The following is a 21,769-nucleotide window of genomic DNA, read 5'->3' as shown; positions in this document are numbered from 1 at the left end:
CTTCCTGTTTCTGCTTCACTCTGTCTCTCTCTGTGTAGACCACAGTTCAGTTATTGACTGGTAAAAGTGTGTGCATGCAACCAGTATTAAAAAAAGTACTATACCTGTATGCTTTCCCTTACTTCACCAGCAGGGCTCCTGGCAATTTCTATTTCTTCAGCCCAAACCCCATCACCCTGAACCATAGAGCACATATTGTGATAGAAGAATTTCAACAGGGATCAACTGACCACCGAGCCTACTACTTATGTGTGAAAATATGTGTGTGTGGGGGGGGGTATCATTGTTAAAAATACAGATTCAGAAGTTCATCTATTCATCTCTTGACACCCACAGCTAATGGCAAAGTGAAAACTGCCAAAGTTGTTAAAGGACTCATGCGGATTTAGAAACTCATGGTTTCACACTCCATTGACTTACACAGTAACTGCTGAGTATGCCACAGGATTTGTCATTTTCTCTGGAAAGTATTCTGAAGAGGAGGTTTAATGTTGATCACTTGGATTTAGTTGTAACATTCTGCTTAAATTCAAAATGAACACAACATATAGATACCACGCAAATAAAAGTAGTAGTACAGTAATGCACCATGTTGGATGGATGCAGAGAAGCTTTGTTAGGTTAAATCAAGACTGGCAGACATTAATTTATATTTAAGCCAGCGATGTTAATTCGAGTCCCTGACTTCCACCTTTATACTAGCTTTCTACTGTCTAGGAGTAGGAAACCATCCATAATAGTTCATGTAGTATTGAAAAATTGAAATATTTAAATCCATAAAGAGGAATGACTTACAGAGCAGTACCACAGCTCAGCTGATCACAGCCTGTACACAAACTCTACTGGAGCTCACAATATAAATGGTTGGTTTTCTCTGTTTGTGTTCAACGTGACAGATGTTCAAGCTGAGTATGTTATGTAAAATTACAATTTAAGTTGAAATAAAGTTTGTATTCTTTTGTATTATAGGTATTTTATTATGGTATTAATATGAGATGAGTTGAGGGTAGCTGGGCAAAGAGATAGATGTCTGTTAGAAATGTACTTTTGCCACTTCTGAAGTACAGTAACTCCCACTTACCTCAATAGCATGTGATATATTAAAATGGAATTAATGGAGATGGTGAGTGATTGCACATCAATAAGGGATTAACAGTAGCAAGAGAAACAACAAAGAGAAGCAATATTCCCCTACCAATGGATCAGTATCATGATCCTCATCCCTGCTGTAACAACATTGCCATCCACATAAACATCATCAGCGTAATTACGGACATCACTATATGATCATCATGATTAACTCAACACTTGCTGTTTTCCACTTACCTTGGCGTATCCTAAAGAGAGTAATGGGTCCAGGAATCCTTTGATCTGATCTAAACAAAAATACTTTTCACAAATTCTATCTACATATCACCAGTTGGGTTTCTGAACCAAGTCCATCCCATCAGTAGAGGCTACGCAAAGTTAAACCCCGCCTGCTCACTGCCCCACTGTCTCGGTGGTTAGGGTGCCAGATCACTGGTGTGCAGTTTGATTTGAGTGACCCAGTTGTGGTGGGGGTCTGAGAAGGAAAGGAGGTTGTTTGCACTAATGGCTGATTGGTGGATGGGGTGTTGCTGTGTGGAGAGTATTAGCATAACTAAGTGGCAGTTAATTAATGTAAAGATTGCAAATATTAATGTGCCCCCCTTGTGGAAGTGGGAAAGAGAAGACTGGCAGCAGTAGGAATAGCTCATGCTTCACATGTATTTGACAAAGGAAAAAACTATATAAGGGATCAATTAACACAACTGCAAAGAGATTATGATAGAAAAAAGCCTTTTATTTTAACTAGATTATTGTATATGTGCGGTCACTCCATTTTAAAAACTTTTTAAGTTTCCATTTGCCATTTACTTTCTGGCCACTTTATTATTGTTCATCTCACTCTCACACTATACCTGCAAGTGCGTACATGTTCCTGCATGCATCAGTGCACGTTTATTTATGTAAATAAAAAAAATATGTGCGCGTGCTGCCTATAAATAAGTAACGAGCAAGGGGTTGTGTTTGCATGTGTGAGTACTTCTTGCATGCCGCCATGAAACTAACGTTAAATCTACATTTGGGTAAATGACCTACAACCAGAGACTGCTGTGTTTGGTTTAGCCTCACAGCTGAGTGGAGAAAGACACCAGCAGATTTACTGCATATGTACACATCCACCCATGCACGCATGCAGATGTGTGCTTGCACACACACACACATACACACACACACGGACAAAACCAAAGCGCATAAATACATTGTTCCATCATTCACTGGTGCAGTTTATGGAGGAAGGCAGTAAGTGTGCAGGAAGCAGGAGGAAGAAAAAACAAGGAGGGTAAGAACATGAAAGATGGGGGAATAAGAGGAGAAAGAAGAAGATGTGACAAATAAAAGGTAAGAGTGAATATGAAGAGCGGTGTTTGGTCACTCCATTTTAAAAACATTTTAAAGCTGTTTCAAAACAGCTGAGACACGGAGGATAAGATCAGTTTTATGACTGAGAGATGGAGAGAGGGACAGCTAAATCTCTTGTTTGCACCCTGTACAGGTAACAGCATGTTCTACCCTCTAGTCCAATAACCGGTCTCTTGGAGCCGTCCAAATTGAAAAGCACAAGTGCATCTAATGTGCATGGCTCTCTACTCTCATTTCCCTTCACAAATTCCATTCCTCCTTTTTAATGCCTTCATTTGTCTTTTGGCCTCTCTTTCCATCCGTCTCATTCTTTTCCATCTTCTTGTTATTCTTCGTCCTTCCTTTCTTCCCCATTATTTCAGCGGAAATTTGGCCACCATAATAATAGAATCTATTTGACTGCAATCACTCACCACTACCTCAGCTTTCCACTGTTCATTTTTACCTAGAAAGGTCAAGTACTCTTTAGGTAACTATGATCTGACCTGCAAACCCAATAGGCAGGATCCAGGTCAGTGTTCTCACACTGTGTGCACTCTTTCTTTCTCAGACACTGCAAAGGCAGTGGCAAACAAGATAAGAAGTGTCACTGTGTTTCCTTTTTCCACAGTTTCGTTCTTCCTGCTGGGACTACAAATCTAAAACCCTTCTGGTTCTTATGCACCATTTCTTTAGAAAAGAAAACCCAGACATTAAAACCCCAGAATAAGTGACATTTGCAATGTCTCTTATTCATTTTTTGACATGACCTATTTGAACCTGTCTTTTGTGTTTACCACCAGCTGCAATCTTGTAAGCTGTTTAGAGCTACAAAATCCAAATTTTGGCAACACTAAATATTGCTGATTCTGGCCAAGTAAGCAGCAGTCATAGTGATAACTAAAATTCATTTAAGATTATGTGTTTGATTTTTTTTTTCTTTTAATAGCTATGATCATAGCAATCCCTCTGCACTATATTGGCACTATAGTTAATTATCTATTATAAAAACATTTTTAGTGGGTGCCAGTTCATTTAGTTACCGAGGAGACACTTTTACATTAGATAGAAAAACTTATCTGCCTGAAATATCAGCCCAGTCTTGTATCCGAAGTGCATAAGGGGTCACTGAATACATTGGTATATATAAAACTAATGTGAATCATACACTGTGCCAAGCTGCAGTAACTTTTAGAATCTGTTCTAAGAAGAATATGATCTACTTCCAAGTTCTGATGGAAAATGGCTCAGCTTCATACGAACCAACCACACTGTGTCATTTAATTTGTTAGCCATCCATGCATTTATATACATAAAATATACTTTGGGGGGGGGGGGGGGGGGGGGGGGGTTCCTCCCTCTTTCCAACTGACCTCCATACAGGACCTTTAAAGATTTTTCATATCACGTAAGCAGTAAACCTAAATGGTTGCTGTTCCTTGTCTCTCTTCCTTCCTCCCTCTTTCGAACCCTCTTTCTCTCTCCTCTCCCATCCATCTTCACCTCGACTTTCATATATCTCTCTTCCTTTTTTCCCCCGGTAGCCTGGGCTAATTGTTACATCGTTCTAGCACTAAAGTTGCCCTGTGTAGGAAGCTTGGCTGATTGCCGCTGGGTCTAACGCAGCATGGGGGAAGGGGAATTGAACAAGCATTGGCCGTCAGAGCTGGTTAGCTTCACAGAGCTCCTGTCACAACTACACTCACAATGCAACCTGTTTACTACCAAAGCCCCCTGCAATTACCAGCTCCCCAGCAGGGGCCAAGCTAGCGCCTGGGGAGAACTAACACTATCAGCTGAAAGGGGGACTGAACAAGGAGGGAGGAGGGAGAGCCCCATTAAGAGGCTGAGCCAGGGTTGTGGGTAAGCGACAAATTCTACAGGGACAAGCATGGTGCGAATATGTATGTGTGTGTGTCTGTAGATGTGTGTATTTGTGTGAGTGCACAGGTGAAATAATTTGGGAATTTGCACTGAAGGAGGTAGACATAACGCCCTGCAAACCAAGAAGGAAAAAAAAGAGATTAACTAAGCAAAAGAAAGGCAGGTAATGGATGCGTTACATTATAGGGTCTTCTCTTAAAATCAGCCTCTTTCTATTAGTCTATAAACCCACCATCAAAATGATTAAATCAATGAAGAAAGATACTATTTACTCAGTAAGAAGCCATAACAAATGGATAAGGATTTTAAGATGCCAGGAAAGAATAAAAGTGGATAACAGTATTGATGGTGTTGAGTATGTAGTTGCATTTCAATCAACCTGTCACCATGACCTGGCCCTTGACTCACTGGGACAGTGGGGCAGTGAAACAGACAGCAGCACGGGACCCCTACAACACAATGCTGCATCTAAACAGTCAATGTTGGGCAATGGGGGGTAGTCTCAGTTTTTTTTTTTTTAAAGAAAACAAAATTCATAAAAACAAAATTCAAATTCAATTCATTCATTTCTGAAATCATCAATAATATTTTTTCTGAGTATTAGTAAGTAAATGACATCAACATTTTTTGTGAGGTAATGTTGCAGTGCTGTTAACCTTAACATTTAAGGAGGCACAACAAAGTCTTTCCAGAAGCTGATACTAACTTTGGCTGCATGAGATAATATTTCAAAAGCATTTTTTTTTTCATAAAAATAGATGATGGAACATGGACCAAAGTCACATTTAAGTAGCCTTGGATCATGTTATCGTGCTCTTATCTCAACAAACATGTTAAGTGAATTTTATCAATTACTGTGGATGCACAAATAGCATGCAGTCCTGGCATTACATGGCCTTTCACAGTTGTTTTCTTTCTCCAGTTCCAGCATGCATTTATTTTTATTTGACTGCAACAGATCTTAAAAATGTACAGTGTTTCAGGTTAAACCACTTTGGTAACAGACAAAAATGTCTGTTACCTGCTTAAGCCTTGAAGCAGAACTGAAGTAGAATTTGAAGCAGAATTTTGCACCTTTGCCTAGTAACTTTTTTCAAGATACAGTATAATAAGTCCCATTGTAAAACTGAAGTCTGCAAGGACAGGTCAAAGAAGGTCTGAAAAGGAGAGGTCATCTCTGAATGATAAGCTGGTTGGCATTTGTGGCTGGCATTGGCAAGTTAGAGGATATTTTAAAAAGATCAAGAAACTTTCAGGGCATCTTAGACTAAGCAGCCAATAATTTGATTTTGTAGATGTTACTTTTCCTCTCTTACCCTTTTTGAATTCATGACATTTGTTTGTTGAGAAACATTGTGTTAGGGAGCCCGTACTGCCTGGACTAACTGTTATTAAACTCTTGATATGTGCCACAGACTTCACATTTCCCCAAGAGTATCTGACAAAAAATATCTTTTCCCCTTCTTACCTTATTTACCTTTATTAGTGGAGTAAACTGTCCACTGTTGTCCCAGTGTGTCCTCTATAACCCAAGCCTATGACTAATATCTCAATGAAATAATGTGTTGCGCATTCTTATCTATACTGTATCCCAATGCTACAGGTCTGTTTGATCTATCACCCCTCCCCCTAATCCGACTTCATCCACGCACCTATAATTCATCAGATACTCTTGGAAGCCATTCCCACCTGAAATCTCATCATCCATCCAATCAGTCTTTCATCTTTCCTCTTGCAATCTTTCCATCTCTCCCCATCTTGATCTTTTCTAACGGTGGGAATAGCTGTAGTGAAAGTCAGCTGTGGTCTTGAAGTGGAAGGAGCATTTTTTTTCTTTTTCTCCCTGCCCACTTACACTGCACATCTACACGGATGGACTTGATGGCAGCCACCCCCACCCCGTTGTCAGCCTTGCAGTAGTAGCGACCTCCCTGCACCCTCTGGATGCCCTCAATGCGTAGTGTCTCATTGTAGATGGATGTTTCCTGGAACTTGTCTGACGCACTGCCTGCTGTCTTCGTCCACCGTACCTGAAGAGAGTGGGGGGAAGGGTGGAGATGTTAAGAAGACGAAAGTGCTGTCGAAGGCAGTGAGTTATGTTAAAGGACAGAATCAGTCAAGTGTAACAGAAAAAAGTTGAGAAGGCAACAGAGCAAAGTTCTTCAAAAATGCACTTCTTTAAAAACATGAAAAACAAAAATGTAAACAAAAAAGCAGAAAAAGCTGAACAAGTCTCTGCACCGAAAATTCTTGTTCAAGTACACATCTTATAAAAACACCAACAAAATAATAACACGTAGTGGTGACACTAAACAACACTGGCTATGTGTAAAAACCACAACCAATACAGCCTTCATTCTCACAATATCATACAATTGATTGTCCCAAAAATCAGAACAGAATTGGGGGAAAAGGCTTTTAAATACCCTGCCCCTGCTTCCTGGAATAATCTGCAGAAGGAACTGAAATGATCAGAATTGGTTACCTTGGGAGAGTTTAAGTCTGTCTTAAAGGAACGAGAGAATAACTCTTTTACTCAGTGTGATTGTTTTTAATGTACTCTTAATTTGATCTGTTATTGTATATTTTTCACATGTTGGTATGGGATATTGTATTTGTTTTAAATGTTATATACTTATGTGGTATGTGTATTTTGACTTTTGTTGCCATGATGCCAAGTCTCTCTTGGAAATGAGATTTTTAATCTCAATGAGATTTTTTTTACCTGGATAAATAAAGGACTAATAAAAAAAGCACAACAAGATATTGTTCTTATCTGTCGATAGACAGAAAACAGATGTTCACTTAATGTTAGCAACCCACTCAAGTAATATGCATTGCAAGTTTTAAGTGTGTACGACCCTCAGAAGGAAAAAAGACTGCATCACTGTCAGTAAATTAAGTTAATGTAAATATCTGTCTGGTAGTCAAATAGGTCAAATACTCATTTATCAGCATGATTTTTTTTAAAACAGTGAAACTGGATGAAACTGGATGCATATCCTACCTAATTAATCATTTAAAACAGTCTTTATTTAGAAGTGGAAGTGACCTGCAGAAATGCCAAGTCTGTATAAAGACAATTCCTTAATTTACTGTGTAGGTCATTTAATTGCATATATACCAAATTAACATTATAAATGAGTTTCTTTCACTGAGATAAAATCTGCCTTCTCTATAGAGAGGAAGTTAACAGCACTAAGCTCTGTACTCATGGTGTCTGTGATACTCAGACCATTAAGAGTTTTGACAAATTCTATATGGCTTTTCCACGCTTCAATTATCCTATCAAGCCATGGGAGCACCGCACGGCCGACAGCTACATGACACTTTCACTTGAATAATCAAACCCACAAACATTCGTGCACACACACAGATGCATAAAAGCCTGCAAACTCATCAGCACTGGAATGGTTTCCTCTTGCATATGTATCTGCATAACTATGTGTATACAGTCCATTAATCCCTATTAACCCTACTGTCTGTTATCAACCTCAGCAAGACTATCAACCATGTCCTGTTAAGGAGGTCAGAGAGGATAATAGGCAAAAGTCACTGATATAGAGCAATTGTCTGTATGTGTCCATGCAAACGTTTGTGTGTGGAAGTGTGCATTACCATTTTCATGCACTCTAGTCTGCTTGTGTTCCTGGATCTGTACATCATATCTGGTTACCAATTCACTCCCACATATATGTGTGTGTCTGTCTGTGTGTTGATTAGAAAACAGGTTATATGGATTAGCAGATTATCAGTGCCTGTGTAAATGCTCTCTGTCTGTTTATTCAGCTCTGTTTGTGGGAGGGATTTGGAGGAGACAGACTGCCATTGATCAACCGGCCAAGGTGAGCAATGAAGCGAACCCTGTCTGTCCACGGTTTAGTGGCTCTAGTTTGGATGAGGGCACGTGTTTGTGTGTGGGTGTCTTTTGTGGACCTTTTTGAGACACACAAGGGAGAGAGTGAAAGTGAGCATGAAGTGTGCATTTGTGTTTTCCTGCTTTTATCATTTTCTATGCAAGGATTAAAAGATGAGTCAAAATCTTACACATTGTGAACACTTTGTTTGCTGAAGTTTTGTAGAAGTAGCATTTTAGAGTTATTCATAGGTTTTAAGTTCAGGACCATTAGGCTCAAGTTTACTAGAATCTTAATGACAAGATTATGCACTAAGAATTTAAACTTAGGGAGAAATATACTACATCTCAGTTAAAGGCAGTTGTGTGCTTGATGATGGGTGTATACATGATGAAATTGTGCATGTAAAAATGAGGCTGAACATGAAATGTATTGCACTCAAAATATTGAATAAAGTCTGTGGGGATGGATGCAACATTTGAGTTTTCCAGTATATCCCTGCTAAGAATAATGTAAAATAAGGAGATCGCAGGGTAAAGAGACAAAATATGTAAGGAAGGAGTTTTACTTGGTTAGAAATAGTAGGTATGTGTGAGAGAAAAATAAGGTCTGCATGTGTAAGTGAGATATCGTTTTTTTTTTTCCAGCCTGCGAGAGTGAGTAAGAAAAAGAATAAGAGGGAATGATATATGCTGTATTGCTGGCAGCTGTATGATGGGAAGAGAAAAAGTGCATCACACTGGGAGTTGCTCCACCAGGGTGGCAGATGAAGCAAAATAGAAGGAGGTGATACTGTGAATAAAGGAGATATTGTGTGCAATGCAGATGACAAACCAGGCGGCAGAGAAGCCTTTATCTGCCTGCGACACCAGCAGCTTAAAACTATCACCTGCACTCTCTTTCTCTGACCTCCTTCACCCTCCCTCTACACCCCTTTCTTTTCTTTTTCCTTCAATAGCCAGTGCCTTTTTTCCCCTACTACAGTCCTGACAGATTGGTCTGGATATCTCTCTTAGTCCCTCATCTTATCCCTGTCTGGGCGCTTTTCTCGATACCTTTATTTTATTTCTTTACAAAGTACAGGAAAGCCAAACACTCACTTGTCATCAGATTTTGTGTCTACATACACCTCCATTTACACACATGAAAGACACATATTTCCCCAGACTTACTCCCCCATGCACATGCTGGGAGATGAAGACACATTTGTTGAGTCAGAGACTTATAATATTAGCTCTTACATTCGGTTAGAAGTGTAATGTGAAGGGAAGTTTTGGTGTCCCATTGGATTGAGCCTGACATGAAAAGCGGCAGTTTTGTTCACTTTTTCTGTATTCAGGTGGTGATCTGTGTGCTGTCTAGGGCACAGATGTTTCAACAGGAGCATAGAAACAGCGCTGAGGAAAGAAGAACAACCTTTTCAGAATATTTCAGGTGAAGGTTTAGGGGCCACTTGGTGTTTGTAAGGAAGGTGGGCGGGTTGGCCATTAGGCCTTCTTTGAATGTGGTCATAGAATGCACTAAAATACTGGTCAGATGTAAATAAGCTAGTAAATTTATTAGTGGCCAAGTGCAATGTGTTATTCGTCTATAGTATTTTCATCTTAGAGCATTTATTTCCAACCAGTGCATTACACTTTCCACACCATTAAAACCATTAAGACTGATAACTTATCCATTTAATCCTATGATATATATTGACTAGTGAAACATTCTTTTAATTTCTCTTGGTACCTTCAGCAGCAGTCGTTTCCAGCTGTGTGCATACTGCAGCAACAATGTTTTTGATAAGTTGTTTTGGAAAGTATCATGGACGCTTCGTATTTATTTGATTCAAATAAACAGACCTGGTTGTCAGTGTCAAACATATTGTGACCCAACTAGCAAGTTAACATTTTCTGAGCAGCTCAAAGCTTCACCAGCCACAGTAAATAGGCTGTGCTCCATAATACAGTTGGAAATTTGAACAATACCAGGTCCAAGTGGATTAGAAACACACACCTTGCTAAAACTACTGAAATACAATACAAGGGCCTTGATAAAAAGCAGTTTTTGAAGCTTATAATCCTCAGTAGACTTAATATAGAGCATTTCATGTTCAACATCCTTCCAAAATGTCCAGACAGTTGAATAAATGGCTCTTTCTCACAGTGACAACAAAACTAAACATTATAAGCTTTGAGTAAAGGAGGGATTTATTATAGAGCTGTTGTATTGGATTTTAATGGATTTACTGTACCTATACTGGCAAAAGATACAGCCTGAAATCAGAAATTCTGGAAAAGGAAAAGAGAGAACGACAGCAGGCACTAATTATGCATGATGAATATGGATCTGAAACATTGATGGCATGCTTAGGAAGAAATGAGACAGATACAGGGAGAAGAGAAGAGAAGAGAAGAGAAGAGAAGAGAAGAGAAGAGAAGAGAAGAGAAGAGAAGAGAAGAGAAGAGAAGAGAAGAGAAGACTGTTTAGGTGATAGGGAAGAAGAGGGCTCATGTGTGTTGACTATTCTGATAGGTCATTGGCCAGGAACTGTCAAATTTCTCTGTCTATTTGTTTTCGACTGTGTGTCTCTATGTGTGTGGTTGCCTTATTATCTCCTTTCTTTCTCAGCCCGTCTCTGTTTAATTCTGTCCCTCTATGATTCTGGCATTTTTCCTTCACATTTTTACTTTACATGTCGACACGACACAAACATGTTCCTCCCTCTCTGCATCGTACCATAAGGTTCTCACTTCACTCCTCAGACTGACACATCAGAGAGAATCAGCAGGATCTAGCAGATATGGTCCAGTGCCTGTAAGACACCATTGCACTGTTGTTCAAACTGGAAACTGACAGAACAACACAACAATACATCAGAGGCCTTAATACTGACATTTAGCTAGAAAAAAGATTGTTGAGATGTTTCTACCATATTCCTATCTATGCTAACCTGCAACATTCAGCTCACAGGCCACAAATAATGAAAATAAAACACAAGCAAACAAAATTTCTTCACCAGATGGTGAATAAATTGGATGTTGTTTACAAATTGGACAGGTCACTCCTGTGGACACCTGCTGTGCTCCACACCTAAAGTCAATAACGTTTGCAGTTGCTAATATAGTGTAATTTAACTACATTGCCTTCTTTGATTCAAATAAGTCAAATTGCACACTTAATAGAAAGATTTACCTTTAAAACAAGGACATGCACAACCACTCAGTAAAACAAAGAGAAAATTAAATCCTTCCATGTTTGACATCACTGTAAGCAAAGCTTAGCTTGCAAGGCTTTCCCACCTCTATACAACTGCTTCCCGTGGCGCTACAGAAGTTGAATCCTTTATATTCCCTCTCAGTAACTCACAGAGAGCCTGCTAGGCTTGCCTTCCACAATTTTCCTAACTCTCTTCTTGATGTAGCACCAGCGGAGTTGACGATACAGTGCTTTATCCGTCCAACTGGCTCACTTACCGTGAATGGGCTTAAGATGGTAATCCTGTTATCGGGGAATACTACTTGGCACGGATGCAGACCCACACTCACACACACAGACACTAAGGCATACATGAATGCACGCACAAGCACGGAATATGCAGCATCTGAGGGGAAGTGTGGGAAAGAAAGGGTGAAAATAAATAGAATATCAGTAAAATTATGATGAAAAAATGCATAGTCCAGGTTGACAGCAGCAGCTTGAACTGATAAACACTGAAGTAATTATCCCAGCTCTGGTTTACGAACAATGGCTTTATTGAATAACTAAAAGTGACAAGGTGTGGATGACATGCAGCATAAGTCAAAACATCTACTGCATAGAAATATCTCTTTTAATTATCTGTCACAGCAGAGCAGAGGTGGATGGGGAGTATTTGCAAGAGAATTGGAATACGTGGGTTTCTGAAAGAGTTAGCAGCAACGGCAAGTAATAAATATAAGTTAAAGAACGGAGTTTGCCTATGTGCATCACAATCTGGTCTACTGCTTATTATTCCATTAACTCCTTTACTATGTGATGATGAGCTTAAGGCCTTTTTCTTTCCTTTTACCCCTCAATAGAATAAACATATTTGTTTAGAGTGGTTCCCGGTTTTCTCCGTGTATCACTCCATTAAAAAAACACAAAAAAATGACTCTGTTTGTATGGAACATCAGCCATGCCTCTGTGCACAGATCACAGAGAAAAAGTTCAATAACACTGACTCATTGATATTGAACACATCATCCTTCTCTCTAACCTTGTCATACAATATGGATGCCTTTATCACTCTTTTTGCCTCTGTAATATGAAACTAAGGCTGTGATAACATTACAGGAATCAGAAGAATCATCAGCATTTACAAAAAAGTCATAATCTTGAAAATAATAAAAATAAATGCATGTGTTAACAAAGTCATTTACATTTGTCTGCATAGCATACAGATGTTAAAACACTTAACATCAACACTTTCTTAGTTTCAAAACATGTGTGATTTATGAATATTCAGTTAATGTGCCTTCTTGAGGGCAAGTAAAAAGAAATGCACCATTTACATTTCTGGAAGTGTCTCAATAGTTTGCTCAACATTTGCTTGACCATCAGATGGTTTAAGTCAGAAGAAAACAAACAGAGGCAGACCGCATCAGCAGATATACAGAGCTCTCTCCAAAGTGTCAACAGCCGTCAGCTGCAGTGTCAGCTGCTACCTAACACACTCTGCTCATGTTGGATGTGTTAGCTGTAATGAGTAATGGCTAATTATTACAAGCACGGCATAGGATGGAGAAATTTGAGCATAGCCATCTTTTTGTTTTTTTGAGTATGTCCTGATCAGATGATGTCAGGCTGCTGAGAAATGAGAAACTGAAGAAGGCTTACACACAAGGGAAGAAAAAGAATCTTATGGATTACTTTGCCCTACGATATCAATTAAAGCACGGATCAACCAATAAAGTCAGAACATCCACGGTCTTGACCTGTGTTTAGACTGAAAAAGCTCTGCGGCTGTAGCTTTCAACAACGCTATCTCAAATTTTTCCCCACAAAGAGCTCAAATCGTTTAAGTGGGAAACAAATGCAACACCTGTGCTGCGAACCAAGACCCTTATCCCACGCATGCAAACATCTTAATCAGGAAATCACTGGATGCATGAAAGCCACAGCATTCATAATGATGTTCCAAATGCCACAGCAAACTGCTTCTGTTCTGAAAGTGCCTTAAAAAAAGTAGAATAAAACAATCTTAAAATGTAATATTACTTTATATATACTTTATAAATAAAACATACATCATCAAACAAGCACACATACCTGTCTCTCACTGTCTAGTCTCTAGTCAATACAGACTTTGCTTTTTTCCTGTGGTTTCATTTTAGTTTGTAAGAACAGACGTTTAGACCTTAACTTTATTATTTTTAGTCTCAGAGAGGGTTTCATCTACAAAGCACAGTGTGTGTTACCACGGCAGCAGACACTCCAGAGACACTCAAACATACAGAAAAGGTATGGAAGAGTCCAATACAGAGGTCTTCATCCAGGCACATCAGCAGCACAAGTATTTTGTTTTGAGATCTAATTTGATGCGGTGTTTGTGTTCTCTCTCAATGTCTCGAGCAGTCAAGGACAGTGATCCTTGCACTCACAGAAAAGCTGTTTGGCTGAACAAGAGTGAAGTGATATGTAGACATGACACAAAAGCTACACTTTAAAGAGGCATCTCTATGTGACAGACTTGATTAGCCAAGTAGATATATCCTAATCTATTCAAACACATCTTCATGAAGCCAAAAGGCAATGTAACACACAAATGCCATAAATGTATAAGAAGCAAGGCAAAAGTAGAAAATTACAATGTATGTACAATAGCCCACATATGAATCCTTTTTCAGATATAATATCAATTAAACACAGTGAAAAAGAGAAATTCTAGGCATTGATTTAAAAACAAAAAGTTGGAGAAGGCCTTGGGTTGTTGAATTCACTTGTTTGTTGTTTAGTTTCAAATCAAAGAAGTCTGAATAGCTCATAACAGCAGATCTAAAAGTAAGCTTGGCCTCAAAGCATCCGCTCATCTATAAACTAACAGTAGTGCTTCAAAATTGATTATTTAACAAACAATAAGTCATTCCAATATAAGCTGATGAAACTGGACAGTTTCACACTGTTCTTTGTTTAGTAATAATACGACATAAAGATGGAAGCATGTTTTGCAAATTAATTTTAAAAAAGGGAGTTTTCTCATTCCAACATCCCAAAGCAAGCAAGACGAACCTGCCAAAAAGATGGAAATATAAGGCATGAGAGCCTTGAAGATTGCTAAACTGGATTCATTAGATTCGTTAGTTTTAATAAATCAATAAACTTTAAATAATAGTTTACGGTGCTGGAGTGTCTTTAGGACAAGATATGACTATGCTTTATTGGCCCAGCCAAAGGTCAATTTTAAATGCTTAAAAAAGTTTGTGAACACAATTGAAAGCATGTTCACAGACAACTTTAGCGGAACTATCATGAAAAATGGCAGTTGTTAAAAAAAAGTCTAATTGTACTTGTTTAAAATAAATGAGGCATACATTTCATTCTGTGGATGTGAACGCTTCTAAATACTTAAGCCTGTAGACAGCATAACAACAGAATGACCTTCCAAAATACAAAATGGATCGCAACCAATGCCTTTTTATGCAGCATGCGAAATACAAGATCTGAAGCAGATGTTCTGCCTCATCTTGTGATTTATTGTCAGCTGCTGTTGAGTTTGGAATACACTCAAGTAGTCCCGTCTACAAGCGTAAACATAATAAGCACAATTTCCCACCTCATCGTCATGCCTTGATTCTCTTTCTCCTTTATTAGTGGTCAGCATGTCCTCTGCACCGTGCAGCACTTATCATTGCGATTCATCTATCTTGTTAGAGTTTGTTTTCTTATCTCTGCTCAAGATGTCTTTCGTTTGTTCTTGGTTTTCAGTTGGTATTCACATTCATAATCTTGATGACAGACATGTTTTTGTGTATTCAACCACATGTCTAAAAGTGAAACTACCTGGGTGGTGTGTATGCTGAAACATATTTTTTTCTTACGGCTTCAAAGAGATCATGAAAGTAAGTCAAAGATTGCTTGTCTTTTTTGCTGGCTTTATCATGCAGAGATTATTTACACATGTTACCAATTTTTTATGCAATTTTTTGATGCTTCAAGTTAATCACGATCGTGTTTTATCTCCTTCATCAAGTCCTTAAAATTTTCATGTCCCTTCATCATACCCTTGTATTTTTTACTGCAATAAAAAAGGAGAGAGTTGATTGTTTTTAGTTCCAAATCCATTTCTTCTTCTTCTTCCCCTAACCTGTCTTTTACGCACTTCTTCTTCTCTCCATCTTTCTTGTCTTTTCTTGCTCTCATCTTCCTCTTCATTCTTCTTCTCCATCCACTTAGGGGTCAAGCAGTGACCTTGTTTGTGTCTAGGTCGTGTTCTTGCTGAGTGCCTGTGCAGCCTCGTGCTGCCACCTGATCAGCCTTGCTTTCAGCCTCACTATCGATCGCATTCCACTCACCCCTCAAGGACAGAAATCCAAAACCATATTCCAGACCACAGCCCTCATCTTCCTCCCTCCATTCCTTCCTCTTTCCCACTTCTTTTTTCTCTGCCTCTCCACTTTTCTCATCTATAATTCTCTCTCTACCTTTTCCTCGTATAGAATTCATCACGCACGCACACACCCATGCAAGTCTCAAGGTTGCAATGACCAGAAGACCCATGAATAAATAATAAGGAGGTAGGAATCACTTTCAGAAAAACCATTTACTCTCCTATTGTGTTTTTGAAGAAGCTGTGAGAGTGTGTGTGCGAGCTCTATGTGTGTGTAACAAGAAAAGCTTTGTGAGTGAGACTACAGTGCTTTGTTAACTAAAAGCCCCGCTGTCTCAGGAGTTAACTTGAGTGATGCTACGAGCACCTTGTAGGTGACCTCTAACACTGATTTTTTTTTTCCTTGTGTAGATACTTTGATTTCTTTTTCCTTCTTTCTTTAAAGAGTCTTACAATATTTGTGGGTATAACCAATGAGGTTGGCAGAAGGACAGTGTAGCAGAAAGGCAATGTGTCACCTTGTCTTGAAAAACTCATTCTTTTAAAATTGTCTAAGGTCATTTTTGCCATGAAACAAAACAAAGAGGTGAGTATAGGCCTGCTGTTTTGTTTTCTGCGAACACAATATGCATACAGTTTGACTTTTCCCAAAGTAAGATGGTCCGTGAGCTAAACTGTTTTTGACTTGATATATGCTTTGTTGCAGCTGGTCTGAAGTATAGAGACAATAGAAATGGGAGCGAGAGCTTAAAATGAACAGAAAAAGAGGCAGTGTGGAATAGGGAATTTAAGGAGTTATAGGCAGAGACGGGATGAAGAAAAAATAAGCGTGGAAGAGAGAAGGATAAGACAAGGACGAAAGAAGAGTAAAGGGAAGAAATGACTTGTAGTGAGTGAAAAAAGGAGAGAGCAGAGACTGAGACAATATGAAGGAGAAGGCAGCAACAAAAAGAGGAAAACAGACATAGACAAAGAAAGACATAGACAGAGAAAGAAATGATTAGATTTTTCTCTCCTCTGTATGGATCAGGGTGAGAGCTCCCATTTCAATCCAATCTAGCTCAGGCAAAAGTAAACAATCAGTCTTGATAAAGGATTGGATAAATCCTCAATCAGTCTCATTTTCAGTAAAGAAGCTATTTATTGGGCTGGCCTCACATGGCTAAATTGGATCCTCCTTCTTCTGAGCAAGCTGAAGTGAGAGAGAAAAAGCGGAGAAAGTGAATCATCTCACTCCGAGAAGGCACAGATGAAAGTTCTTGCGAATAAAATGGTCCTTGCATTAAAAAATAATACACAGTATAAAAGTCTTTACTGGTAATACATGTAGACTGAAAATGCAGGAAAAGCCACTGCCAATCAGAACTCATACATCATATTCCTGTGATCTTAAATCGACTCATCAAAATGTGGGACAAGTAGCTCCCTCACAAAGCCAGAAACCAGAGACAGGCAGAACACTCTGAACTGGTATGAAACAACTCGTGATTAATAAAATATAAAGCCCTAATGTTTTTAAAGAGTCAGTGTGGTCTGCTATGGAGTGGGTGTGTTTATCAATAAATGCATTAAAATGTTGTCAGCATAAATTTGTAAGTCTATTGTTTCTCTGAAGGGTGAAAACAGAGAGCATTATGAGGACATTCGTGTTAGAATAGAGTACAGCCATAAATAATAACAAAGCTGCCAGAACACTTGGAACATCTTGCCTGTCTGCCAACACCTAGAGGCCAATACAAACTTCCCAGTTAGGATGGGGCGGGGGGGAAGGACGCAGTTCACTGCAGTAGCTGTCATATCTCTTTTTCTTCTTCATGAGGTGAACATTCAACAGAATAAAGCGACCAGTTCCAAAATAAGATGAAAACAGTTCTACTCCTATGGAAAACAAACAGAAATGATCCAACAGAAAAGAAATAAGATTATTTCTGTAATATTTCTATGTATTACACTATGAGCTACCCGCAAAGTGGCACTTTTACTTTGTTATCAAGTCGTGCATATACAACATAAAACATTACCTATGCATATATTCATTTTCTTTTTCATAAACACATTGGTAGCTTTATACGATTGCTAAGAAAGATAACACCACATAAACTGTTTTAAAAGGTTTTGACCATACTTTATTTAGATATTTCTTAGTTTTGAAAATACTGATCATTCTTCTTTTAATAATCTTTCGCCACATGTTTTCACATGTCCTGCATAGTGCATCATATAGCTTTCATATAAAAAGAATTTCAGGCAGAGCTAATACAATAAGAAGAAGACTGCAAAAATATATATCAGGCTCTATCGCTCTGTTCTGGGATCTCTCTGCCCTGCAAAGTGCAAATATGGAAAGTATAGTAATGAAGAGAGAGCACTATTCCCCACTTTTTTATGTGTATACATGTAAAGGTAGAGGTTGAGAAAAGAAAAAGCAAAATCCCCAGAACATTGCATGAAATTGGTGGAGGGACTGTGGTAGAAATCTGAGTTAAATTACAGACTGTAAGACTCCAAGTGTCTTCCTATATTCTTTATTCAACCTTTATGAAGGGTCCAGAGGGGTCCAGAAGGGTTTCTTTTCTTTTGTTGTGGGTATGTGGCAACAAAGGAAAAAGAAACCCCCAGCCTATAAAGCTTGGCTTATCACATACATAGAATATCTGCTGTCTGTCTGGAGTGAAAGTAGTTTAACTTTCACAGAACATATAATTATGATTCCGAACCTGCTTCTTCTCTCCTAAGGATCATAAAAAGAGTCTGTTTTACACCCCAAATTCCTATAAACTGATAAAGACAGTTCATACATGTGTCAGATAATAGTTAAACAAATTACAAAGAAGACTTCTGTTTATAAGCAAACTATGTGTATAGACAATTGTACAACAACTTGCATTAACAATTTTTCTATTACAGGTTGCAAGAACATGATTTTAAAGTAGTAATATTATCTTTTTGTGGCTAAAAACAGCATACGTTAGATGAATATTAGAGACGTTTCATCCAAAGAATCCCTGAGCCTTATAGCTTGGATGCCTATTGTGAACGTTTACCAAAGTGCAACATGTTAGAGCAAACAGACAAAAATGGCTTTGTGAGCTTTCATTTTTAGTCTAGTCACTATGACTAATGTATAAAATGTAATGTAGCAGAAAAAAATACCTGAAACCACAACTTTGTGTGTTGCCAGAACTGGAGATTCAATATGTGTAAGGAAGAGACTGCATGAGAAGTAAGGATGGATGGAGGAGAAGCTGGGGTGACAAGGATCAAGTTATCAATACAGCCAATGGAGATCAGTGGAAACTCTGTAACCCCAATGGGACACAATGCAGAATGCTACAGTGTGCTATTCAAGCAGAGCACACTCAGACAAAGGTCAGCACTCTCACTGTTTACGTCCACTGTAACAGTAAAAATCTTTTTCTGGTTTTTGTATGTGATGTGTTTCATGTTCCCTTAATGTTTGTCAGTAACAGGTTTATGCTACAACTTTAATTTATGCAATCACTCAATAACATGACCTTCAAATTCTCTCTCCAATCACCAGATCAGAATCCAGAGGAACATTATTTTGGATGTGATGTATGAAAAAATTTGCAGCATGTATGCACAACTGAAAAATGATCAAATCTGCATAAAAAACAAACAAAATGTGGTATGGTTGTTGATGGTATGGCTGACTGAGGATTTTTCCAAAGTGCCGATCTACTGGGATTTTTACACACAAACATCTCTAAAGTTTCCAGAGAATGGTTCAAAACAGGAAAAAGTGAGCAGTGGCTCATGGTGAAAACGCTTTACTGATGGCAGAGTTCAGAGAAAAATCACCATATTTGGTCAAGTTGATGGAAAGGCAACAGTAAAACAAATAACCGGTTAAAAGAATGGGCTTAGAGGGTCCCTAATGGACCACAGCATCAGATGAACACACCAGGTGCCACTCATGTCACATAAAGACAGAAAGACAGTGAGATGAAAGGATCAGAATTTGGCATAAATACTTAGTGTGCATAAGTCCTGATGTTAGGGTAAGGGTTTAGGGTATTTTTGAGCCCCTTAGTACAAATAGAGTATAATTTGAATGTTGAAGTCTACAAAAGCATTGTTGCTGACTCTGTCCACTGTAAACATCTTATAATGGCAACGCTCAGTATTTCACAGCTCATATCGTTACAGTCTGGTCTCTCAGTTCACTGTACTTAAATGGTACTTCTGGGATGTGGTGGAAGCTAGGAATCAAATCAGGAAGGGGCTGCCCACAAATGTGCAGAAACTGTAATAATATTATGTCGTTTTCAACCAGATCTCTGAGGGTTGTATCCTGCACTTTCACAATGAATAATTAAGGCAGAAACCAACACAGCTATAGCACAATGTAACTAAGAAAGGATCTGACTTTTCCAGTGTCGCCATAATTCCTTGTTATTGACCCCACACTGACCCATTATGTTCTCTTTCTGTGTTTATATCTTAGCTCTGTCTTCGCCTCTCTTTGTAGTGCATTTTGTATGTGGTTTCAATTTACATTACAGCTTAATTGTTCATTTGAATTGTTATTTTTACTACATTAGCAAATTGCATTACGAAGCTGGGTAAAGCTGGGTAAAACCCATAACCTTTGGTAGAGTTAATAATTTCAAATAGCCCTAGCTAAACAGCTCTGGTCCATCAGCCTGTTCCACATCCTTAACTCTTCATTTCAAACAACATGGATATGATCCTACAAGTCTGACAGCTGGTGGCTTTCAGCTTCTAAAATATGTTGTAAAGAGTGGTTTTAGAAAAATATCAGGATGTTGCTCTTTAATCCAAGGTGACTGACTGTTCTACACTTGGAGTAGCTCAGTAGTAAATCCAACGGGTCCAGGTGCCATTTGACATCATGGAATCTAACACTAACAAAAGCAACTAAAAGTTTAGAATTGCTTGGACCTTGGCTTAGATGGTTTTAAATCAGAAGTGGATGTTTTTAATAATACTCACAATGATGTCTAAATGAGCAAAAGCACAGTGGCCATAGTAATTAACTTATTTTCTTCAAATTTGATCGACTAAATAATCATATTTTTATTTTTATTTGGAATATCTATGCAATTGTCAAGCAATTTACAAATATATTTTCCTCTTCGACTTTGAATGTGAATGATATAATAAAGATATATTACTTCTCATTCCATTTCTGGTGCAAGGACAGAGAAAACCAAATGTTTCCTGAGCTGCACTTCTTTACTAGTTCTTTATTTGTCTTTTCCGTCTCTAACTGCCTCTATCTGTTTGTTAGTTTGCGTCTACATACACATTGCCTCACTGACGGCAGCACATGCACTAACTCAACCAATGTCTCTTTGCCAGAGGCACTGTACATCTTGTCTGTGCACACGCTACATATATATTTTACATTCTGACAATGTGACCAAAGTGATCATTATTCAAAATACAGTTCCACCTCCGACCAAGAGAACAAGCAATCACTGACGCAATTTCCTACATCTTTGAACTGCTCTAGGGGAATGAACTTGTGTAGTATGTGTTATGCAGAGTATGTTTTGTATAATGATTATTCCAGCGTTGCTGAAAATAAAAGTTTTATTAAAAGTTGCATTTGTTTCTGGGAACGCGGCCTGTAAATTTAAAGTGTACATCTGTATGTGTGTGTGTCTATGTTTGTATCCAAGAGCAAGCGAGTCACAGAGACAGAGAGAATTGGAGGAAACAAATAGGAGAGGAAAGACAGCCACTCTTAGTATGGGCAGGTAAGGTCAACAGTTTGGTATGTAATTAGATTCTGCGCCTTTTGTACAAATGATTGTTTTGCATCTGCAGAGTCATGCAATCAAGCCCTTTTTCCTAGTTTTTTTTTTTAAACACACACTCTCATACACATCCATCGTCGAGTTACACATACACACAAATAGAAGAAAACAAGGCTTAGACACAGGCACTGTTTTATTCATGCTGATGTGATGCCAGTGGACAAGCACCCGTGAGGAACACTGCTTTTCTCACCTCACACACTTGCACACAAGTACACACAACACACACAACCCCTCCA

The 21,769-nt window shown here is 38.5% G+C and overlaps 1 protein-coding gene across 2 annotated transcripts in view; it reads right to left on the bottom strand.

Moving 5' to 3' along the window:
* LOC134630494 (MAM domain-containing glycosylphosphatidylinositol anchor protein 1) overlaps positions 1 to 21,769 on the bottom strand; it is a 183,874-nt gene that overhangs the window by 102,081 nt on the left and 60,024 nt on the right. For both annotated transcript variants that reach the window (XM_063477818.1, XM_063477826.1), the window contains exon 4: positions 6,167 to 6,341. In XM_063477818.1, coding sequence (XP_063333888.1) covers positions 6,167 to 6,341 — 175 coding nt within the window. The remainder of the gene's footprint in view (positions 1 to 6,166; positions 6,342 to 21,769) is intronic.

This window comes from Pelmatolapia mariae, linkage group LG1 (assembly GCF_036321145.2).
Source record: "Pelmatolapia mariae isolate MD_Pm_ZW linkage group LG1, Pm_UMD_F_2, whole genome shotgun sequence".
NCBI lineage: Eukaryota > Metazoa > Chordata > Actinopteri > Cichliformes > Cichlidae > Pelmatolapia > Pelmatolapia mariae.
The sequence above is the reverse complement of the archived record's forward strand: the minus strand, read 5'-3'. Positions and strand labels throughout refer to the sequence as shown.